The sequence below is a fragment of the Pogona vitticeps genome, chromosome 1 (genome assembly GCF_051106095.1).
Source record: "Pogona vitticeps strain Pit_001003342236 chromosome 1, PviZW2.1, whole genome shotgun sequence".
In the NCBI taxonomy this organism is placed as follows: domain Eukaryota; kingdom Metazoa; phylum Chordata; class Lepidosauria; order Squamata; family Agamidae; genus Pogona; species Pogona vitticeps.
Genome location: NC_135783.1, coordinates 295907600 through 295929904, shown reverse-complemented (window position 1 = coordinate 295929904; position 22305 = coordinate 295907600). Strand labels below are relative to the sequence as shown.

The 22305-nt window shown below is 39.8% G+C and overlaps 1 protein-coding gene across 7 annotated transcripts in view; it reads left to right on the top strand.

Moving 5' to 3' along the window:
• Positions 1 to 22305, top strand: part of ACTN1 (actinin alpha 1) — a 97012-nt gene that overhangs the window by 29885 nt on the left and 44822 nt on the right. For all 7 annotated transcript variants that reach the window (XM_020788468.3, XM_020788466.3, XM_078390534.1 and 4 more), the window contains exon 2: positions 18795 to 18909. In XM_020788468.3, coding sequence (XP_020644127.2) covers positions 18795 to 18909 — 115 coding nt within the window. The remainder of the gene's footprint in view (positions 1 to 18794; positions 18910 to 22305) is intronic.

The window sequence follows — 22305 nt, the reverse complement described above, 5'->3', positions numbered from 1 at the left end:
ATTCATGATGGGGATGGAGGGGACAAAAGGTGTGGGGGAGCCACCTCTTCACAAGTCCATAACATGACTGTAAGTGATGAGTTCAGAGGTCTGAAGGGAAATGTGAAAGGGAATTTGGCTTATGAAGCTGCGGTGACTGGGAACCCTGCCTATTATAGTTAATAAGCTCTTTGTCAGACTGCTGCTCTCAATGCATGCAGGTCTGACTAAATTCTAGGTGGAGAGCAGGGAATATAGTGATGGGGTCTTGCACAAACCTGTCCCTACCATGCATAGTCCTCTTCATACTTCCTGGCATAATGCCTAAATAGAACTTTGAATAGGTGCTAGAAGACTCATTTTTCTGCTGCCACAATACCATGAGCCCTCATTTGGAGACAGAATCTTTTTTGTTGTTTGTACCACCACAGGGTTGAATTGGAAGTCTTCTCCTCTTTTCTCCTTCGTGGTTGTTGAACTCTGTGTGTTGCAGTTGTTTACAGATTTTCTCTTAGTTTCTGTTGTCACTTTATCTGTTCAACCCCCTACCAGTAGTGCTTCCACTTCACCCCTTCTTCTCCACAGCTTTCATTATGATTAAACTGCTCTTTTCAGTGTCATCGAGATGCTTGTTTCCCTGTGGCAACTGACCCATCCTTATACCAGGGGTCTCCAAACTTTTCAGTATGAGGGCCACATCATATATCTTACACATTTTTGAGGGCTGAAGCAGGAAAGAGGGACCTATGCGATCCCCCACCCCCGTTGTCTTTGCAAACAGCAGGAGGTGGGGGATCGCTTGGGTTCCCCTTCACTCCTCTTCCTATCCCTGGGCCAGATAAAAAGGCAAGGGAGGACAGATGTGGCCATGGACCGTAGTTTGGATATCCCTGTCTTATAATGTAGGCAAAGTACTTATTGGGAGGACTGGACCATCACACAAGTCTCCATGTTTTTCCTGCTGTGCAGGACAGGGTGTGGAATCTCACAGAATGCTAATTCTGATCCACATGGTAAGCATCTCTAAATATGACAGTGTGTGAGAGGGTGTCTATTCCCAAGAGGAGGCCATTTTTGGCAGCATCCCTGAGGCTAACAATGTCTGTTGTTTCCATGGAAATTATAGCTAGCCAATAGACTGTCTCTTTTCCTGAGCTTCCTTTTAATTGGTGTTCCTCTCTCCCTTCTGTAGAGATTACTAATCATCTTCATCTTTATAAAGCAAGGCAGCAAATTCACATTAGAAGGAACTTAAATTTTTGTAACACAGTTTGGTGTTCTGTTTCTAAATGCGTAGCCCTACTGAAAATATATATTGAGCACAATCATGATTTTGTTGCCTCTCACGCAAATTGGCAGCAGTAATGCCACAGTCTCTTGTTAATCTTGGTGTTTCATAATCAGCATTAAATACACATGGATGTGATCCTCCTTCAGAAGCTGAATTTGTGTATGTTGGGCTGATCACTCACTCCAGTTCTCTTTCTTCTGTCAAATGCCTCTTATTCCAAACAGGGAAGGTTGATGTATCTCTTTATAACTTTTTGTGTTTCCGTATGGTCTCTCCCCCCCCCCCTCAGATAAGGGTATATGTGTTCTTGACTGATTTTTGAGAAATCAGTGTTGGATCTTAGTCTTCACTACCTGAATTTTCTTACACTTAGTAATAGGATTTCAGCCACTGTGCTGGTTTTGTAAATGTTCCCATAAAAACCAAATAATTTATTTTTTTAATTCATGAACTTTTACTGGAATCTATTGCAAGCTGACTGGTTACTGGGTCATATTTCTATGAGAGAGTAAGTTTCTGAGTTAGGTTAGACTGTGAAGTAGTGATTGCCCATGATCAGTCAGGAGTGATGGAAGGTTTGCTTGAAAAACACATGATGGATTTTGAACTCTACGGGTAATGCATGTGGAAGATATGCATCCAGATGTTAAGTTGCGATTCTTATCATCTGTTACTGTTTATTGGCCATGCTGGCTAGGCCAATGACAATTGTAGTCCAATAACATTTGGGGGCCACCTGTTCTCCATTTCTTGGAAGCATCATGCAGCCCCAATACATACTAAAATTACAGAACCATAGAATTGTAGAGCTCAAAGGGAAACCAAGGGCTACTGATTCCCTATGGAAGCCGGAAATCCATAACAAAAGAAATCCAGATCTGTGATAGATTGCTAGTTAACCTTTGCCTTAAAGACACCAATGATGTATTTTATTGTCCTATCAGTTCTTACTGTCAGGACATTGTTCCTAATTGTTTTCTTTCTTTTAATTTCAACCCCATAGTTCGGATTTTATCCCACAGAAAACAAGCTTCCCCTATGTTCCACATGACATCATTTCAGATATTTGAAGGCAGCTGTTATATCACCTTTCAGTCTTCTCTTTTTCAGGCGGAACATTGTTCTCCATTGTTCTTCATAGGACTCAGTGTCCTGGTCCTTTACCATCTTGGCCAAATGGTTGTGGACATGTTTCATCTTTTTAATATAATTCTTAAACTGTGATATTGACAAATGATTACAGTAGTCCAAAACAAAGCAGAAAGCAGTGGTGCTGTTACTTTCCTTGATTGTGGTACTATATGTCTCTTGATGTAGCCTAGTGTTGCATCGTATTTTTAACCCCAATGATCTCATGCTGTTGATTCATGTTTAGCTTATGGTCCACTAAGAGCCTTAGATCTTTTTCATTTGCCAGCCATCATGTACTTGTGTACCTGATTTTTCCTGCCTAAATAAAGAGCTTTATATTTTTCTGTATTGGAACTCACTGTGTTCATTTTGGCTCAGTTCTCCGTTCTACCTTGAATCCTGATTTCTTACCTTTTGCTGTTATCCACAAAAAAGAGTGAAAGCTTATGTTATAATAAATCTGTCAGTATTAAAGATGCCAGGAAATATTGTTGTGGTCACACCCTGAACAGGAAGTTAACACAGGTCAGAGTTCACCTTTTCAGTAAGCACTTCATGGATTGTGTGAGGCTTTGATACAAGCACCTTATTAGTAGTCAATATTTACAATACACTAAAGTATCAGGTATTAGTCCTTGAACAAACACAGCAAGGAGCTGTGCTTTTACTGGCTTTGCTTTTTCTTTTCTTTTCTTTTTTTAACAAGGAGAAGACAGATAGGCACCACTCCATGTATTGTAGTATCTTGACCTTCATGTAAGCCAAACACTATTGTTTGTCAGTGGATACAGCTTGTCCTTAGCAGACAATGGGAGGAGTATATTTGTGATAGCTTAAAATATTATGTTAGAAAACTGTTTTTCTCGGGGTTCCCAAGATTTTATAATAGAACTTGCAGTTGGTTTATGGGAATTGAACCACAATTCACTAAATATATGCCATTTTGTCCACCATTCTTTCTAGCCCTATTATGGTATCAGCAGTGAACTCAGTGGAAAAGTGTCAGTGAGGTGAGAGAGCAGAAGCCTGCTGTGTATAGGACTGCAGATCTCATAGGGATATAGGAAGCTGCCTTACTCACCATGTCAGTCTCTTGGTACATTTGGTTCATCACTGACTTCCTGGATCTCAAGACAGGAGTTGTTCCTAGCCCTATAAGGAAATTCTGCAAGCTGAGCTTTCTGTATACAAAACTTGTCCTGTAACCAAAGCTTGGAGATGTTACATTTTTCAGACTAAGAGCTGCAGTATCTCAAAACATGCATGGCCTCTAGCCATGCTTGCTATAGGATTCTGGAATCTGTAAATCCAAAAAAAGTAACTTTTTTGAATTTCTGAATATGGTACAATAGCTCTGCCTTCTCCATGTGAACTTTTGTTGTGTTAGCCCTCACCTTCTGTTTCATAGGTAAATGAGGTTGATAAGTAAATACTCTGGTTGTCCCCATGACACCTGCTTTGGTTGTTGAATCTTTTGCTAATTTGTGTGCAAGGTACCAGTGAGAGTGGTATGTCCTATGCAGGGTGGATTTGATTTGAATAAATAATGGTTTAAATAATTAGATTTTTTAAAAATCATTAATTTTTTAAAAATCTATCCTGCTCCACTCTAATCCTGTGCCAATAGTTGGTTAGTAGAAAGATTTCACAACCTTATAAAATTTATTACCTGTGTACCTTTCCTTACCTGTAAGCTGCCCAAGGCAATCCATATGCTTTTCCGTCAGTCAGTTTCATGACTGAAGTGGTCTTCCCAATGCTCTAGCTGCTACACTTTTCTTGTTTTAAGAAGGGCAAAGAAATGCAACATGTCAAACCAGTTGAGCCATCATATTGGATCAGTATCTCTATTTATGGTGCCAACAAAATTCATTTTAAAAGGTGATGTGTTTTATTTCATGTGTATTACTGGAGAATTGTGCCATAATTAAAAGAGCATCTCAAAAGACCAGGTGGTAGAGAATGACTGAAGTGGTCATGGATGTGTTAACTATACTAATGTTTAATCCTTTAATTCTGTTAAGCATTTTTGTTCAGTGGCAGAAACAGGCAAATTGTTCCACAGGCTATTAAAAAACCTGATGTGAAAGCTTTTGATCTGTAACATTTTTGTGTTTTGTTTTGTTTTTTGTTCTCTTTGTAAAGGGGCCTATTTCTGTTCTCCTTTTCTGTGTAAAACTTGTCTGGGTTCTCATCTGTACAGATTCCAGTCTTCTGTGAATACTATATTCTCTTCCCTGTAAGGAATCCTAGTGCAAACTTAAGATTATTTTTATATTTTAACAGACTGCAACTTCCGTTGTTGGTAAAATAATTGGTGATTACAGTAATCATCTTTTTTACCCTTCAAAACAGTTAAGACATATATGCACTGTATTGCTTGAAGTACTATCTGTGTTGTTGTTGTTGTTGTTGTTGTTGTTGTTGTTGTTGTTGCTGCTGCTGCTGCTGCTGCTGCTGCTGCTGCTGCTGCTGCTGCTGTTGTTGTTGTTGTTGTTGTTGTTGTTGTTGTGTGCTGTCAAGTTGGAACTGACTTATAGCAACCCTAATAGCACTTTCAAGGTAAGTGAGATATTTAAGGAGTGGCTTTACTAGTTCCACAACCCCAATGAGTTTCCATGGCTGAGCAGGGATTCAAACTCATGCCTCCTGAATCTCCGCTGCACCACACTGTGTATTAAAGATAGTACTGACTGAAGTACTGTCTATACAGAACCCCCCCCCCCAAAAAAAGATAGAGAGAATTATTTATGCAAAACAAAAGGTTGAACATTCCCCCCTCCCCTTCTGCGGTTGACATTGTTGTGTTGATATGGCACAGAAGCACAGAATCTCAAAATGCCTTTGAATAATTAAGCAAGACTTTTCACAGACACAGAATAGTATGCATATGTTGTGGTGGAGGGAGTTGAATCATTAACAGCCATTCATAGGATAAACAGTATCCTGCAGATGCCAGTGGTTACTAACAGGACTTGCAACATCAGTGGATGTTCTGCTTTGATGAATTTGGGGTGTGTGTGTGTGTTAAGCACCACATCTAGTAGCCCAGCCAGTGATGAGAAATGTTACAGGAAATTTCTGCAGCTATCAGAGAGAAACACTGAAGCTTGAATAACATGCTCACTGAATGTACTTTAGCACATGGCAAATGTGGGGGAGGTAAATTCAGCTGATTCACAAAGACGAAGTTGATGCTGACTATTCACTTTGAAAGATTTTCAGCAGAAACAGCATGTGTTTTTAACACACAGTTGTGTCTGTGGACATTTAATGTGGCTAAGAATAGGTTGGCTAGTGTTTCCATTGCCTTTGAAGAGCTCTGCTTCTGCCAGAACAGCAAGTGGGGGACATATGCCCCTGAGACGTTAGATTGCTGTTCCCATCAACCCTAGTCAGCATAGACCATTGTGAATGGTCACATGAGTTCAGAATGTCTTAGGAAGTCACATCCCTGGAACAGAACAATAGAGTCCTGTGGCACCTGAAAGACTAGCACATTTATATTTCATAATATACATGTTGGTCTTTAAGGTGCCACAAGACTCTTTATTGTTTCTGACAGAACAGACTATAGGAGCTAACCATCCTATTAGAAATTATTAATTCTGGAGGAGTAAGGCATTCAAGAGAGCTGAGCTACGTATATTCTTTCAAAGTCCTAGCACAGAGCAAATTAAACGAACTTTTTGTCTCTAGGGTTAATCTTATAGACTTTGGTCATTACATTTCAACTCTTTTGTTGACCTTCTTGTTCAGATTTATTTCTTGGTTTATTATGTTTATGAAGAAGTAAAAGGTAAACCACTTTTGAGTACTGTGTACCTAAAAAGCCCTAAGGTCACCTGAAGTCAGAACTGACTTGATGTCATGTCATTATTACTTTTGTATATTCTCTCCCTCCTCCATGGCCTCAATAGGGCTGAGCCATTGAAAGGAACTTGGATGCAGTTATATTCAGATCATAAGAAGTACAAGGAGTCTTGTGGCACCGTGAAGACTAAAAAGCTTATTTGGTATTTGTTTCCCAACTGCAGTCCTCTTCTTTTAAGTGTTATTGCAATAAAGTACCTCACAGAATGCATGATTAACTTGCAGAATTCATAAATTCCCAACATGTAGTAATGGCTATTGGTTTTTGAAAGACTAGATAAAATACATGGAAAATAGGGTTATCAGGTAGCTATATCAAGGCACACCAAGTGCTTGAGGAAACCTTCCTTTGCTGGGTGTTAAGGGCAGTTATTGCTGTGGTTCATACATGATATCTTGTCCATGAGCGTCTCTTTGCATATGGCTGGCCACTGTTAAGAGACAGAATTGTGGGCTATCTGATTACTTGGTACAAGGCAGCCTGAGTACAGCTACAAACGGTACTCATTGCTAACTGTATGTTCTTGTAAATTACATGTTACGCTTGAGAAGGCTAGAACAGTTATTTTCATAACCTCAGTGCACCTGCTATGGCATAGTTTGACAACCTTTCCTTTGTGGTTGTACTGGTCTCTGATTTATGATAGATGTCACGTATGTCATTTTTTTCCATTTCACTCCTGAAAAACTGCCAGCCTGCCCTTTTCAACTAAAAAGGGCTATCAAGAACTTCAAGAACTACTCCCCCGTCACAATAAATGGTTGTCAATTAAATAACTAGAAAATACTTAAGAAGAAGAATCGGTGGAAGTCTGAAAAATGAAATTGCTACCACTTTCAACCTCCTCAAGCAAAATTCCTGAAAGTAAGCTACATTCTAGTCCAGTGGTTCACAACCTTGGGCCCACAGATGTTCTCAGACTACACCTCCCAGAAATCCTGACCAGTAGAGTTAATGGTGAAGGCTTCTGGGAGGTTTAGTCCAAAATATCAGGGGACGTTTCCCCCCTTAAAATCTGTGTTTCAAACCTAAATCTGAAAAAAGTCCTCAATTTTGAAATACAGTGCAGAGCAGAGATGAAGAAAAGAAAATCAGAATCTGATTTTAATTAGTAATCTGTGTGTCAATAAAAGATAATGTGTTTTTGAAGGCTTTCATGGCCAGATCTGATGGCGGTTGTAGGTTTTTTGGGGTGTTTGGCTGTGTTCTGGAGGTTTTTCTTCCTAACGTTTCTCCAGTCTTTGTAGCTGGCATCTTCAGAGGACAGGAGTTCTAACTCTATCCTCCTGCTTTGGCTACGGTTAAGTAAACTACTGTAGAAGAGTTACTGGTCTCTTAACTAGAATGGTAACACACTGTCCTAGATGCAGCTTGCTGTAACTCTGCCTTCTCAGAGGGCTGCTGCGGTTTTTCTTTTCTTTCCTTCTCCCCAACTTTAGCAGAGATGGAGAATGTGTACTGTAGTTTGCCAAATGTTGGTGAACACCAAGTCCTGTCAGACCTGCTATATTTTTGCTACTCTCCTCAACTTGTGGGAATATTTGTTGTGAATGAAAGGAAGAGGCCCATAGGTGCCATGGAAAGGGTGACCTTTTGAGGAGGATTAAGAGTAAGAGTCGAGGTGGCATCACTGCAAGTCAAACTAGAATCCTCAGAATAACTAGAATTTTACCTTTAAATCCAGAAGATGACAGTGCTTCCATTGCCTGTGTTCTTTTCGCTGTTGTAAGGAACCTTATATACAAATTAATTTTGAATTAATCCAATAGTGTTATATCCAGACTGAGTTTGATTAATGTAATTCCTGTTGAAGCCACTGGTGGTTCAGCTAAATCATTTCTAACATCCCATTGATTTGAATTGGGTGTAAGTTGAACCAACCAAATCTGTATCAGTCAGTCAGCACAGTATACAACCATTGACACTGTCCAAGACTCAGAGCTGTTTCATATTTTATCCAGCAGCCACATTATGCTGGTGCTTCATTTGAGAGGTATGTGTATCAGGGAATTGTACCTTCACATTGTGGAATTTAGTACTGTATATTACAGCAGGCAGTTGTTTATAAATTGCTTTTAGCATAGTACAAAAAAGCTGTTTCCTGGCATTATTACCTGGTTGTCAAGATGTAAAATTATGAATGTATACAGTGCTAAAATAATTAAGGGTGTGTGTGGAGAAAAAGCAGCCCTGAAAATGTACACTGTACTTTAAAAATGAGGATTGAACAGCAGTTTACTAAAATCCAAACAAATCAGCCAACTCTGTAGCTAAGAGTCTGGAAGCAAGGTCACTGTACAATAACATTGCCTTACTAAAGGCCCTCTCTGATGCCAGCAGTTGAACATGTTTACAAATAATAAAAAGCCCAAACAAAGGAAAGAATTGAAAGGGTATTGAAAAAATAGGTTTGTATTATATAAAACATTGCAATGTGTTAACATGAACAGCACGTTGCATTTGCAGATCTAGTGATGTGCTCTACCTCTATTTTACTGCTTTAGTGATTTACACCCAGTGCAGCCCTGTGGCCTAGTAAGTAATCAATTGTTAGTCAAAATAATAATGGATATTGTCATGGTGGCAGCTTGCAGGATTCTGATTTACAGGAATTGTGTTTTATAAGAAATGTAAAAGTATCATTATATAATTTTTTTTATGGTCCATCAAGCCCCTGTAACTTGGCCCAGCAGAAGAGAATGTTCACTTGATTGGGGTAAATGTTCACTTTATCAGGGAGATAAGGGCATAAATAATTTCCAGAAAAGATAGCCAGGGCAAGGACCAGAGGATGATAGGAGGGCACCGTTAAAGGGGAGGGGTGCTACAACTTCCCCTTCCCCATATACTGATGTGATTCTGTAATTGCTTATGCTCTATTAATTACATTATTAAGATACATATATTGTATGTGACTTAACTGAGAGTTATTTTTTCTAACCGTATACTTTTGTAATGCTTTTTTATTATTATGAAGTATTTTAACACTAGCTGAAGTCTTCCTATTCCACTCTGAACCATCATAATAAGTTTTGTTAGAGTACTTATATATTCTGTTCAGTTCATTTCATAATTACATACTTCAAACAGTGTATTAAGTTTTGTAGTTACAAATTTTGGATATTCAGTAGACAATATCTGACATTTACATCTGTTTGCATGTACCTATTCAAGAAGAAGAAAAGTAGAGATTTTCTTGCACAGGGTGAAGAAGTTAAAGGATATTCAAAAGGAGGGAGTAAATTGGACAAGGTGCAAAATATTCCTCTGGTTCATACTGGACTTAACCCTTTTGAGGTAAATTCCAGCTGTAATGAACACAGGCTTCTGACTCTTCCCTAGAAATCCATAAAGTTCTGTAGGACTCTTGGGAAGCTGTCTAGGTGTCAGACTTGATGACCTGACATGGTGGTCAGGTCACATGTGAGAGAATTGGTACATACAACAGCATATGCTGTTCTGCTTTTCTCTGACTTGTGCTAAACTGCCTTTACTTTTGAGAATGTTGATCACAACTTTTGGTTGTTTATTAATGTTACCTGTCTTGTCCTGTTTGGAAGCAGAACTGTGAAATCCAACACCTACTTTAAAAAAAAAACTTTTTGACTACTCCAAAGTGCAATTTTCTCAATCCTTGTAAAATTTGAGGGAGTAATTTTAGCCATGGCAGCTGAATGTCTCTCCTTTTTGGTTTCTGTAAACTTTCCCTGCTGTGCCATATGTTAAATTAATCATAGCTAGAAACAGTAGCAGAGTGTTGGTAACCTAGCCAAAGGGTTATTCCTATAAGATTTGAAGGGGAGGACTGTTTGGAAGCAACAGAAGGCTTCCGAGAGCAAGGCTTAAGCTGCGAAATCCAAAAAAAAAAAAAGAGTAATGGAGACGAATTCAAATCCATTCAAATGGATGCAGTACAAATTATTTTAGAAAACTATTTGGAAATTATAATAATAATAATCATGAGCCATCAACTCAGTTCTTTTCATGGTTTTCCAGGTAGAAGTGGTTTATCATTACCTTCTTCTGTGCACCTTGGCCAAGGCCACACAGAGTGGCTCTACTCATAGGAGACACAATGGGGAATTGAACTCCAACCTCTTACGTAAACCACTGAGCTATCCAGTCAGCAATTCGTAAAATACTATATGAAAATATCTTTTGCTGAAAAATCTGAACTTCTTCATTCTATGAGCAAAGTGCTATTGAAAAAAAATGTTTTGAAGGACTACAAGATGCAAATTCTCCACTTTGATCTCTGACACATGTTTCTGTGTTTGTTTACTTACATTGTACAGCTTACAACATGCAAATCACATGCAGGTTCATTACACCCTCAGTATCTGCTCTGGCCTTCTCAAACAGTCATTAAACATTCTGGTCGGACTTGTTTTACATAATTGTTTATACAGAAATAATTGTAATAAAGCCTTGCTTTGCTCTTAATATGTTATCTAGATTCCTCACACCCAACCTAAGTCCCTGAAGGATCTTTCAACAGGACATAGAAAATTAATGACAGCCATTTCAACCAAATAGGACCATATAGGGGCTGTAACCCATTTCATTCTTGTAAGAAGAAAAGAAAGGAACGTCGCACAAAAGAAGACGTAGCGTGGGAATATCAGATTATCAGATATCTGAGGATTCCTATCTAATGATTTTTTTTCATAATTTAGGCTCTGATAGAAGGTTATGTGATTGAGGAGGTTATGGAGCTCAGGATGCATGTGAAGATTCTGCATCAACAGCATGAGGATGATGGGTATGTCCCCACTTCAGACTTTAGTATACAAGGAGCACCCTGACTAGCAGCAGTTGCGTGCAACATTCAAAGCTGCCAAAACAAAAACACTGAAATTACAAGTAATATGTCAGTCGGCAAAAGGAGCTTGTCTGGAGGGAGATCACTTGGTCTCCAGAGCTCCTGAGTAAATACATAGTCGCTTGCTGAGATCAGCCAAAAATGGAGTATTCCTGAGTTTGGCTCATAACTAAGAAAATCTGCAGGTGTAAATGTTAGATAAGCTGTGATACATACCAATGAATGTTGGGAGGACTGTACCTCTCTCTTTAAAGGGAGAACACTTATGCAACCAATAAAACCGTCACAGGATGAGATCTGGCTCACCCCAACAGAAAGCACAGGCGCCTGCCAAGGAAAATTCCAAATGTCTGAAGAAAGTCAGAAACTTTTCTGAGGAGATCCACCATTTCCAACCCCTCCCCCCCACACCTCAGGTTTTGGCAATTGTGTATACTTCTCCTTTATTACATGGAAGTGAATGGAGGAAATAGTCATCTTTCATTTTTATGGAGCAGAGAAAGGTTGTAGCTTATGGAATCAGATTGCCCCCCCCCCCTAGAAAACATACTTCTTCGATACAATACATCAATAAAATATAGTGTGGCTGTTGTGTGTAGGATATTTTTGTCAAGAGTAGTGAAATATCTGTTTTCAGTTTTTAAAAATAAAAGGGAAGCGAAGGGGAAGAGGTTGCTTTTAAATTTTCTGTAAAAATGCAGCCCACTTTTGACTGTACACTTCTATTACAGAAGTGTGTGCACTTTGTTTTTTTTCTAGTGATTGCACTAACTTTGTTCCAGTTGAAACGGGCTTGTGATCATTCTTTGCGCATCTCTTGTGTATAATCTTTAAGTTTAAGCATGGGTCAAACTCAAAACAAAGTACTTCCTTCTTAAATATTAATATTAATATGAACCCTGCCTTCCCTCATTTTGTACCCTCCAAAGTGTGTGTTGAGCTGCTGCTCCCATCACTCTCAGCCAGCTCGGCATTTTGGCTTGAGACTGTAGAACTGGTGTCCAGCATTTCTGGTAGCTCTCACATTGGCAAAGCCTGACTTAAACTGTGTGAAATGCTTTGAACTAAAGATTTGCACATTTTTGGGATTACAGCTCCCAGAATTCCTCAGGTAGGTATCCTGCCTGAGGAATTCTGGGAGATGAAGTCCAGAAACACAAATCTGTATACCTATAGAACTGTTAGGAAAACTACTTCAGTAAAGAACTGATACAGGGGGATGCTGGTTATGATTTTCCTTATTGCAGTTGGGAGAACTGAGAATCAGATATTATTTATTGTTGGCATATAAGATTTGGGGCCAGGAGTTGTGGTTCACAGCTCCATACTTAATCTACTATACAAATACAGTCAGTAGAAGAGAGGTCTCAAGCAAAGCTTACTTTCTCACTCCTGTTGGGTGCAATCCCTCCTGTTTGGCTTTTTTAAATGCTTGGCACTTACATGTTTGCTGCAAGACCAAAATTTAGATTGTAGAAGTTAATTAAAAACTCAACTGAATTATAACTTCATTGTTTATTTTCTGCTATGTGTGCTTCAGTGTGCTTGCAATGGTTATATTGTACAGTAGTGACACTTATTAATACACTCCATAGTAAAAAAATAATCACTGCAGTTTCTGTGCAGTTTTGTAAATCACTTGGGTTTCCTGTACTTCTCCTTCCAAATTCAATGAGGAGCTTCAGTGGGGAGGTTAATTCTAAGGGGGGAAAAGTCATAACACTGTGTAAGATGAAAAATGGATTGCTTCCTAAAGCTGCTACCACATACAGTACTAAGTTCCTCCTGCCCTCTCTGTAATGTGTGGTTCAATTTACCCAGGTTGGCTGGCAGCCAGTTATGTTGGATTGAAGCAGGAATGGTTTATAACAGTATCAAAATTTCATTCAAAGAAATAGACTAAAGTCTACATTTATAATCTCCGCAACCAGATGTTTTTGTTTGTTGGAATAAACTCAGTAACTCTGGGGAAAAAGATAGGGATTGAGAACAAGACGGTGAGATCAAGATCTGAAAGAGTAGCAAGTGGAGGAATATTGATAAAGCAGCAGATACTCTGGGCACAGTTCTAAGCTTAGGCTAGACTATGGTCCCCAACCTTGGGCCTCCAGATGTTCTTAGACTACAACTCCCAGAATCCCTCACCATCACCACTGCTGGCCAGGATTTCTGGGAGTTGAAGTCCAAGAACATCTGGAGGCCCAAGGTTGGGGACCACTTGTCTAGAGGACTGAGTGCCTGATAATTGCTATCCTATATACAGTGCCACACTCATACTGATTCATTATCTTGTTGAATGGGCCGAGACTAAGGATGGGTGGATCCCTTTGCTGCTGCCCCCAATCCACAGATCCTGGCTTTCCATCTCAGCTGTGTTTGCTGTATTTGTTAGATCTGTTTATTTCTAATGTTCAGGCTAGAGGGCTGTCCACATAGACCTCTAGCCTGTTTGTATACTGGGCACTTGTGACACAGTGCCTTTCTTCTCGCACATGGAATGCTCTACATTTTATTGCTCGGCTGTTTTTCTGGTAATACATTTCAAAACAGAATTTGCTTTGTAAGAGTGAAGACTTGGTTCCCGGTTGGCAGGATTAAAACACTTGCCGAGTCAGAAGCATACTAAGAATGGTCTCCTTTCATGGTTCTGATTGTGAGTTGTGAAGCTTGAAGGAGATACTTCCTTGGTGGTTTGGGTTCTGGCTGAACTTGTAAGAGTCGATGGATTGAGACGTAGCTGGGGACCCATTGTGCAGCTACAGAATATTTCCCTTGCTCTGAAGCCCAGCAGAGATAAGCACTTGCTTCAGAGAGGCAATGTTCTATGGCAGCATGCAATGAATGAATGTGGTATTAGGGACCCATGACAACTATTTTGTTGCCACAAAGAGGGCAAACTCTTGCTACAGGAGTAAGATTCATCCAAACTAGTTGAATAGCTTGTGCTTCATTTCAAACTACCGTATGTTTTCGTGTATAAAATGACACTTTTTTCTTAAATAATTTGAGAAAAAAATTGAGGGTCGTTTTATACATGGAAGGCAGATCTTTACCACTGCCTTTTGCAAAGGCACAGGGCTTAGCAAGAAGGAAGGGGAGGCCTTGCTCCCTTCCTTTTTGCTAGGCTCTGTGCCTTCTCAAAAGGCAAGGAAAAGTGGCAGTCACTTTGTTCCCTGCTTTTTCTAATTTGGGGTTAGAAAAGGGGGGTTGTCTTACATTGGGTCATCTTATAAACGGGAAAATACAATAAATACTCAAAAGTGATATTGACTGAAGGAAAAACATGTGGAATACCATACTAAAAAAATCATTAGGTGAACAAGAGAGAATTGTGCTTGCCTTTAGTCCTACCAATTTCTCTATGGCTTTTCCGTTCTGTGTCATATAATAGTGGCAAACATATAGAGAGGATTGCTCATACTTGACTCTCTCTGTGCTCACGTCTCTATGCAAGATCAACAGAATGAAATTCTACGATGTTCTCAAATATCCCAGAAAGAGAGAGAAAATACAAGCATTCTTCTGTGTTTTGTTTTTTTCAAGGATTGCATCCAGTTATGGTTTTACATCAGTGAAAAGTGCTTCTACAAGTACTTTTGATCAATCTACTGACTGGTTAATCTACTGATATTGCTAAGGTACTATACAACTCTATTTAGACAGTTCATCAAAGAGTTAAGGGGAAAATTGATTCAGAAATCCGCAAACAAATCAGTGTTCTTTGCAGAGCTTGGAAAATATATTATTTAGATGACATTTCCCAAAACCCCTTAGCCACAATGGCCCAAAGGGTAATGCTTTCAAATTCTGGTTAGTGTAGGAGAGGGTAACTGGCTCAGGTCTCCAGTTTGCATCATGCTTGAGCCCAAGGATTGTTGTTAATTATTTCTGGTGAGCTACTCATTTGCTCCCAAGAATCTCAGAAAAGATAGATTTTGGTGTTCCCCTTGTCACCACTTTTTGTTCTTGTCATGGTTTTCAAAGGAATCTGAGTCTGGCTTTTTTCTACAGACTTTCTGTTTCCAAAGGTCCCTTCCTCACCAAAACATATATCTACCATTCCCTCTGCAGAAAGCTTGGCAGTATTTCTTGATTTCTTACATTTTGTTGGTTCAGCAAGTAGCTATGATTTATACAGCTTGTGAGGAAGAACATGATGATTTGAAAGACATCATATCAGGATTGTGAGAATAAGGAATACGGTACCTTCTAAGTGATATTTCAGTTAGAAGAAACCCACAATCAGAGTCAGAGCTGTATATATTGGTGGAATGAACTCGATTTACACTTAACCTCTGCTTTGATTTTCAAGCATGTTGTTTCCACTTTCTGCACCAATAATGTTTAAGACTTTGTTTCATAATCTATACTGCAGCTATTCAGGAGCACAATTATGGATGAAATGTGCATGAGTGACATTAAACAGCATTATACAGAACTGGGAAAAGTTTGCATGACAACTCACAGAATCCAGGACAGCATGGCCGTTGGACAATAAAATAACTTTTCCAAGCTTCTTAATTAAGCTGATTCACATAGAGAATCAAATTCTCTTTGGCTGACATGACTCCCAAATGGCCTCAGTGAGTACTGGGAAATAAATAGTCATATCCCAGGAGAGAAGATGAGGGCAGCATCTTCCACTAAGTGTAGATATAACTTGCAGATATAGGACAGTCTGGTGCACACAGACTTGAAAAGGGCAATGACTGCTGCCCTTTCTAACAAATGGCAACATGATACAAATGAAAACATAAAGCAAGTATTTAAATCAAGCAGAATGTGCGTCTTCCTGATTAGCTGCAATAGATTTAATGTTATTGACCATGGTCAGCGGAATGGTTGAACAATGTCAATCAACTACTTTATTATAGAAATAAAAGTCTTAACGCATTTGGCTGCAGAAACATCATTAGACCATCCTGCTTCCTCAGTTGTGTAATCCTTGTTTTGACAGAATACCTACTAAAAAGGTTTCTAAAACCATGTTAATATATACCAGTTAATATATACCTGGACTTAACGGCAAGGTATCTGGTATACTCCTGCAGTGGTGAGGGGGTCCCTTTTGTCCTTTGCTGACCGTAACATTTGTTGTATTTTTGTGTTGCGCTTGAATACTGTCACGGACTGCATCAGGAAATTTTTTGAAAAACACAACCTGTAAACAATATTCAGACGCGCCACAAAAATACAACAAATGTTACGGTCAGCAAAGGACAAAAGGGACCCCCTCACCACTGCAGGAGTATATCGGATACCTTGCAGTTGTGGCCTGGTATATATTGGAACCACAAAATGCAGCATCCACACCAGAATCAAATAACATGAGAGACACTGCAGACTAAAACAACCGGAAAAATTAGCAGTAGGTGAACATGCCCTAAAACAAGCTGGACATGAAATTCTATTTCAAAATATTGAAGTACTGGACAACACCAGCAGTCATTATGTTAGACTGCACAGGGAAGCCATTGAAATCCACAAGCACCAGCAGAGCTTCAACAAAAAAGAAGAAAGTTTAAAACTCGACAAAGCCTGGCTCCCAGCACTGAAAAATACAGCCTGCAAAAGGTCAATGAACTCTACCCAGCCGCAAAGACCTGTGATCGCTGCACTCAAAAGACCAGGTAATGATACCCATCAATCACAGTGTCATATAATCTCTCCCTCTTATCACAACAGACCCACAACAAAAAACATGCTGATCACGACAATCACCCATCTCCTGAAAAGGACAAAAGCTGATCCCGCAGCTATAAATACTCAGCTATCCAAACAAACTGCACCAGAGCACAGAGTTCTGACTCCTCTCCTCTGAAGATGCTGGCCACAGACACTGGCGAAATGTTAGAAAGAACAACCTTCAGAACACAGCCAAACAGCCCGAAAAACCCACAACTACTACTTTTATGTTTGTGCATTTTATTTACAAAAATTAAATTAAAAACCCCTGTTTTTCTAGTTGTTCTCACACCGTGATTTCATTTTAACAACAGTCTTAGAAGTGCAGAGCTTGAAGTGGCTATAGCTATAAAAGAATCCTTACTATCAATAGGTGTGTCAAGTGTGTTTGCTTGTTTTCATGTTTCCGTTACTTGGCCTTATTTCAGCTACCAGAGTGCTTTTGAATGGTAACTACAGGCACAAATCTTTAATTTTAGTCCATTCAGCATTCTGCTAATTAAGAACCAGTTAATGAGCTTCCAATTTTAATACTTCACTTTCATTTCATTGTACTTTCTTCTTCTTTCAAACCTGTCCAGGCTAGAGAAATCTGAGCCTGTATTTTGTGGAGCCATAATTTTATCTCTCACTGATTTCCAAGCCATTGTCTTTGTAGAATTTTTCCTTGGTGATTAACTTCAGATATTTCTCCACTATAACACAACTGTCCTGTTTCTAGCAGAGATGTTGTATAATGTCTCTCCCCTCTCCTCTTACGTGGAAAACATTGACTCTTCCATTGAAACAGCTGTTGTGCTTGATCAAACAATATTCAATGGCTTTTACTGCTCTTAAGAAGAGACAAATTGCATGGAGCACATGATTACTCTAGGTTTTATTTCTTCCACAGATATGAAGCAGCATCAGGGCAGTGGATTCCAGGCTTGGGTTCACAAAATTGTTGGACTTCAATTCCCAGAAGCTCTAGCCAGCATGGCCAGTGGTCAAGAGCCAGAAAGTTGGCACCCATTGCTTGTAAAGAGCTGCCTTGCACTTTAGCATGTGGAAAATTAAACATGGTGGTTGCAAAATACTAAAATTAAAGCTGCTTATTTAAAACAGACTGGTGGTTGGCTCATGAGCACTCAGTCAAAAACTGTTATGAATAAAAATCTGGATCCTTGAACTAAGATAACTTGCCAAAGTATATTTATAATCTTAATCCATAGACCTGGCCTTGAAGGAAGAAGGATTGTTTTAGGACAGCAGACCATGAGAAAGAAGGTCAACAATAGTTGTCTCTTGTGACTCAGGGTAATAGGAAGAAAAGCTTTCTCCCTCCCAGTGTGATAGCAAGAGTGGCTACCTCCATTCCATTCAGCTGTTTAATAATATGTAATGTATATATATATATAAGAAGAAGCTGCCTGGTTCAGCATTGTGTTGCCATCCTGGCCGACCAGTTTCCTGTAATTGTGTGGCAGGAGAGCAATATAAGACCTCCTGCTTGTGTTCCCTAGCAACTGGCATCCGGAAGCATACTTTCTCAGACACTGGTGACAGTATATAGTTCCAATGACTATCGATAGCCTTATTCTCCTTGAGCTGATCCAGTTCTTGTAACTTGGTGGCCATCACTGTAATTTGTGGCATAGCAATAGGAGACTTCTCTTTGATGAGAAGGCAGTAATTTTGTATGAGACAAGTAAGTGCAAGAACCCTTCTATGAGGGTGTAGTTGCTTTTGGATCTATAGAGTACCTTCAGGCTGAACAGCAGATTGTCTTTTTTTTTTTTGCAAGAACTTTATTTATTCATGTACAAGCAATAGCCTTTTTTGTCTGCACAGGTTTTCTGCCCTGTGGAACTATTATGTGAAGAACTGATGAATCTAATTATACCCTAACACAAAATCAGTAAATCACAGCATCCATGCTTCTGAAATGTTACAGATTTCTTTTCAGTACCTCTGTTGAGTTATCTTAGAGGATGAATTGTTTCATGGCCTTCTATCCCTTCATCTCTTTCCAGACATTTACAGCGTGGTGCAATTCTCACCTCCGCAAGGCAGGCACACAGATTGAGAACATAGAAGAAGATTTCAGGGATGGCCTTAAGCTTATGTTACTCCTGGAAGTCATATCAGGTAAGAGAGTCATCATGCAATGGTGAAATGGTCTAGGAAATTCTTAAACTTAGTGGGTTTCCCAAGTACAGAAACCAGTACAGTGGGACCTTGACTTACGGACGTCCCAACCTACGAGCATTTCAACTTACGAACGGTTCAGTTCGCAAAAATTGGCATAGACTTGCGAACGGAGCCTTGACCTACGAATGAAAAAAGGCAGGGGAAAAGTGCTGGAAATTCAAATTTCCTGACCTTTTCCCCTGCCTTTTTGCCTTCTGAGGTCAAGGCTCCGTTCGCAAGTTGATGCCAATTTTTGCAAACGGAGCGATCAGCGCCTTCAGAGGTCTCCAAGGGCTTTCCCCCTGACATTGGAGGAAGCCCTTTGAGACCTCTGAAGGCAAAAAGGCAGGGGGAAAGGGCTTGAAATTCAAATTTACAGCCCCTTTCCCCTGCCTTTTTTCCTTTTTTCTTCCCTCGGAATGCATTGATCGGTTTTTAATGCATTCCCATGGGAAATAGTGCTTCGACTTAAGAACGTTTCGACTTAAGAAAGCAGTCCCAATATGGATTAAGTTCTTAAGTCGAGGTACCACTGTATTAAAGTTTTCTAAGGACAATTAAAAAGAAGCAAGAGTACCCTTCTTTTGTGCTTCATGGTCATAAAATATAGTTTGAAATCTAGAAGGAAGAATAGCCTCAAAGATACAAGAAGTTAGAGTCTATTGTTATGCAGTGCTGTTACTATGCACAAATGCAGTGTTCACACAGCTGCTGTCTGTACTACACCCCTTGGCAAAGTGTGAGCACAGCATGGAACTAAGACATTAGCTTTTTAAGGTGCTGTCTAGGTTTATCATTGCTTTCCTTCCAAGAAGCAGGCATCTTTGAATTTCGTGGCTGCTGTCACCATCTGCAGTGATCATGGAGCCCAAGAAAGTAAAATCTGTCACTGCCTCCATATCTTCCCCTTCTGTTTCCCAGGAGGTGATGGGATCAGTGGCCATGATCTTAGTTTTTTTGATGTTGAGCTTCAGAACATTTTTTGCACTCTCCTCTTTCACCCTCATTAAGAAGTTATTTAATTCCTCCTCACTTTCTGCCATGCTTTTGCGTAGTCAATGAAGCAGAAGTAGATGTTTTTCTGGAACTTTCTGGCTTTCTCCATAATCCAGCGCATGTTAGCAATTTGGTTTCTAGTTCCTCTGCCCCTTCGAAATCTAGCTTGTACTGTACTTCTGGGAGTTCTCAGTCCACCTACTGCTGAAGCCCAACTTGTAGGATTTTGAGCATAACCTTGCTAGCATGTGAAATGAGTGCAATTATATGGTAGTTAGAGCATTCTTTGGCACTTCCCTTCTTTGGGATTGGGATGTAGACTGATCTTTTCCAATCCTCTGGCCACTGCTGAGTTTTCCATTGATGATGATTAAAAAAAAGCACACTGGTCCTTTGATATTGGGCTGTGGCACCAGGGTGCATGACATGACCTTTAGCCTGGTTTGTTCCTTTTTGCACACCACACATAGAATGATTAAAGTGGTAGGGAAAGCCCCCCCCCATTCTGCGTTGGCTGTCTCTAGCAAGCATGTCATTGCTAGCACCACTCTGGCAGCCACTGATGATGATTAAATCCTCTGCGAGCTAGCAAAAATGTAATGCAACTTGCTAGGCACGTTGGACACCTTACTACTCCCTATATCACACCATGGCTGGAGTGCAATGTGTTCCAGCAAAAATAGTCCACATCTTTATCAAATTTGGTGCATCCTGCTGGTTCGGTACACAGCCTGTATAGATTCAATAATATTTTTAATTCAAATAATGTATGATTTCCTTCCTTTCAAATCAAGGGGGTAATGTCGGTGTATATAAATTTTTGGGGGGGGGGGTAAAAGGTAAAAAAGTTCCCTGACCCCTGATCTAGAGAATAGTTTTAACATTTTGGTGTTTTATTTTCACTTTCAAAACAATGACGTTACAAGAATCCTCCTGTTATTTCCAAGCTCTGGGTGTGAGGTTTGTCAACTGTGTTAGCCAAACCAAGGGAGGGGATGAAAAAGAGAGGAGCTCTTTAGTTGCCCCCTGCCCCCAATATTTTTCTGTATTTTCTTTGGAGCTTTCCATGTGTGCTTATGTGTCTGTGGCTTGTTTGACTTTCAAAAACAAAAGGCTTTGGGAAAAACAGTGGGTATCTCTCTTCTCCATGCTGATTCAAATAATGTAGGGTTCCAAATGAATTTTGAAGTAAGCTGCTGAACAACCCTGTCTCATGGCTTCCTTTGATGCTTTCCAGAAACTAGCTGAGTTGAGTCACTCGCATACTTTATTTTTGTCTTGTTTATCTTGTTGGTGAAGTGCTCACTCATGCATACATACAGTAGGAGCTGAAAGCCAAGAGGAAGCACTGCAGAGACCATGATAGAACAAGGGCGAATGAATGAAGCAGGGTCTGGATGTTCCAGTTTAGAGGGACATGGCATGTACCCACCCAATGTAAACTCCTTGGTGTTGTATTTTTGGCGTGTGCGCGTGCTTAAACTATACTGCTCCTTGAGAGTTTATATCTTGTTGAACACAGTGAGCATATCTTAGAAAAGTTGCCTGCTGCATTTTTGGCACTCATGTAAACAGGGCCAGGGTATTCTTGAGCCTTTCAATGCTACAATGGCTTTCCCTTTTTTTAGAATTAAAAAGCAGCCTGGAAACCTTCTCTTTGCTCTTTAGCAATATGAGATCACATATGTTACTCTTGGCATGTGTCTGGGATGCCTTTTGAAAGTGGAGGACAAGCACCCACTTTGTTGCGGCATCGTGTGGTGAAAACTACCATGAGCACAGAAGGAGAGTCAATAGGGGCTTGTCAGAAGTAAATGGGACTGTTGTTCTGTCTCTCTTAACTTCAGTTTTAGTTGCTGTTGGCAGCAATTCAAAGTAAACACAAAACTACAAAAGCTGGGCATGCAGTATTTTGAAACGAAAGGAAAAGGAATAGAAGAAAATCAAAGATAACAGTGGCACTGAAACAGAAGCAGGTCCATTACATTAGACAGCCCCACCCTTTTAAGTATTTTTGCCATTCTACGGTATTTTTACTTAAGACCACTTGTCCTGAGACATGGTCTCTTGTATTTAAAGTGGAGAATGGAAAAATATGTGTACATGTAAATTTAGTTTTAAAAAACTGGTGGGAAGCAGGCCCTCAATACCTTGGTGTACAGTATGTGCATTAGCAGCAGTGTCCCTAGAGGTGTGCTTTCTATGCCATTAATGGGAAGACAATCAAGTGCATTATTTCAAGCAGTGAGATCTAAATGTTGAGGACAAGAGGTGTGAACCTTTATTTTATGAGAAAGCAGAAAACACTGCATTTCTCTAGCAGTTAGGGTTAATCCGTATGTGAGGGGGAAAAAACAT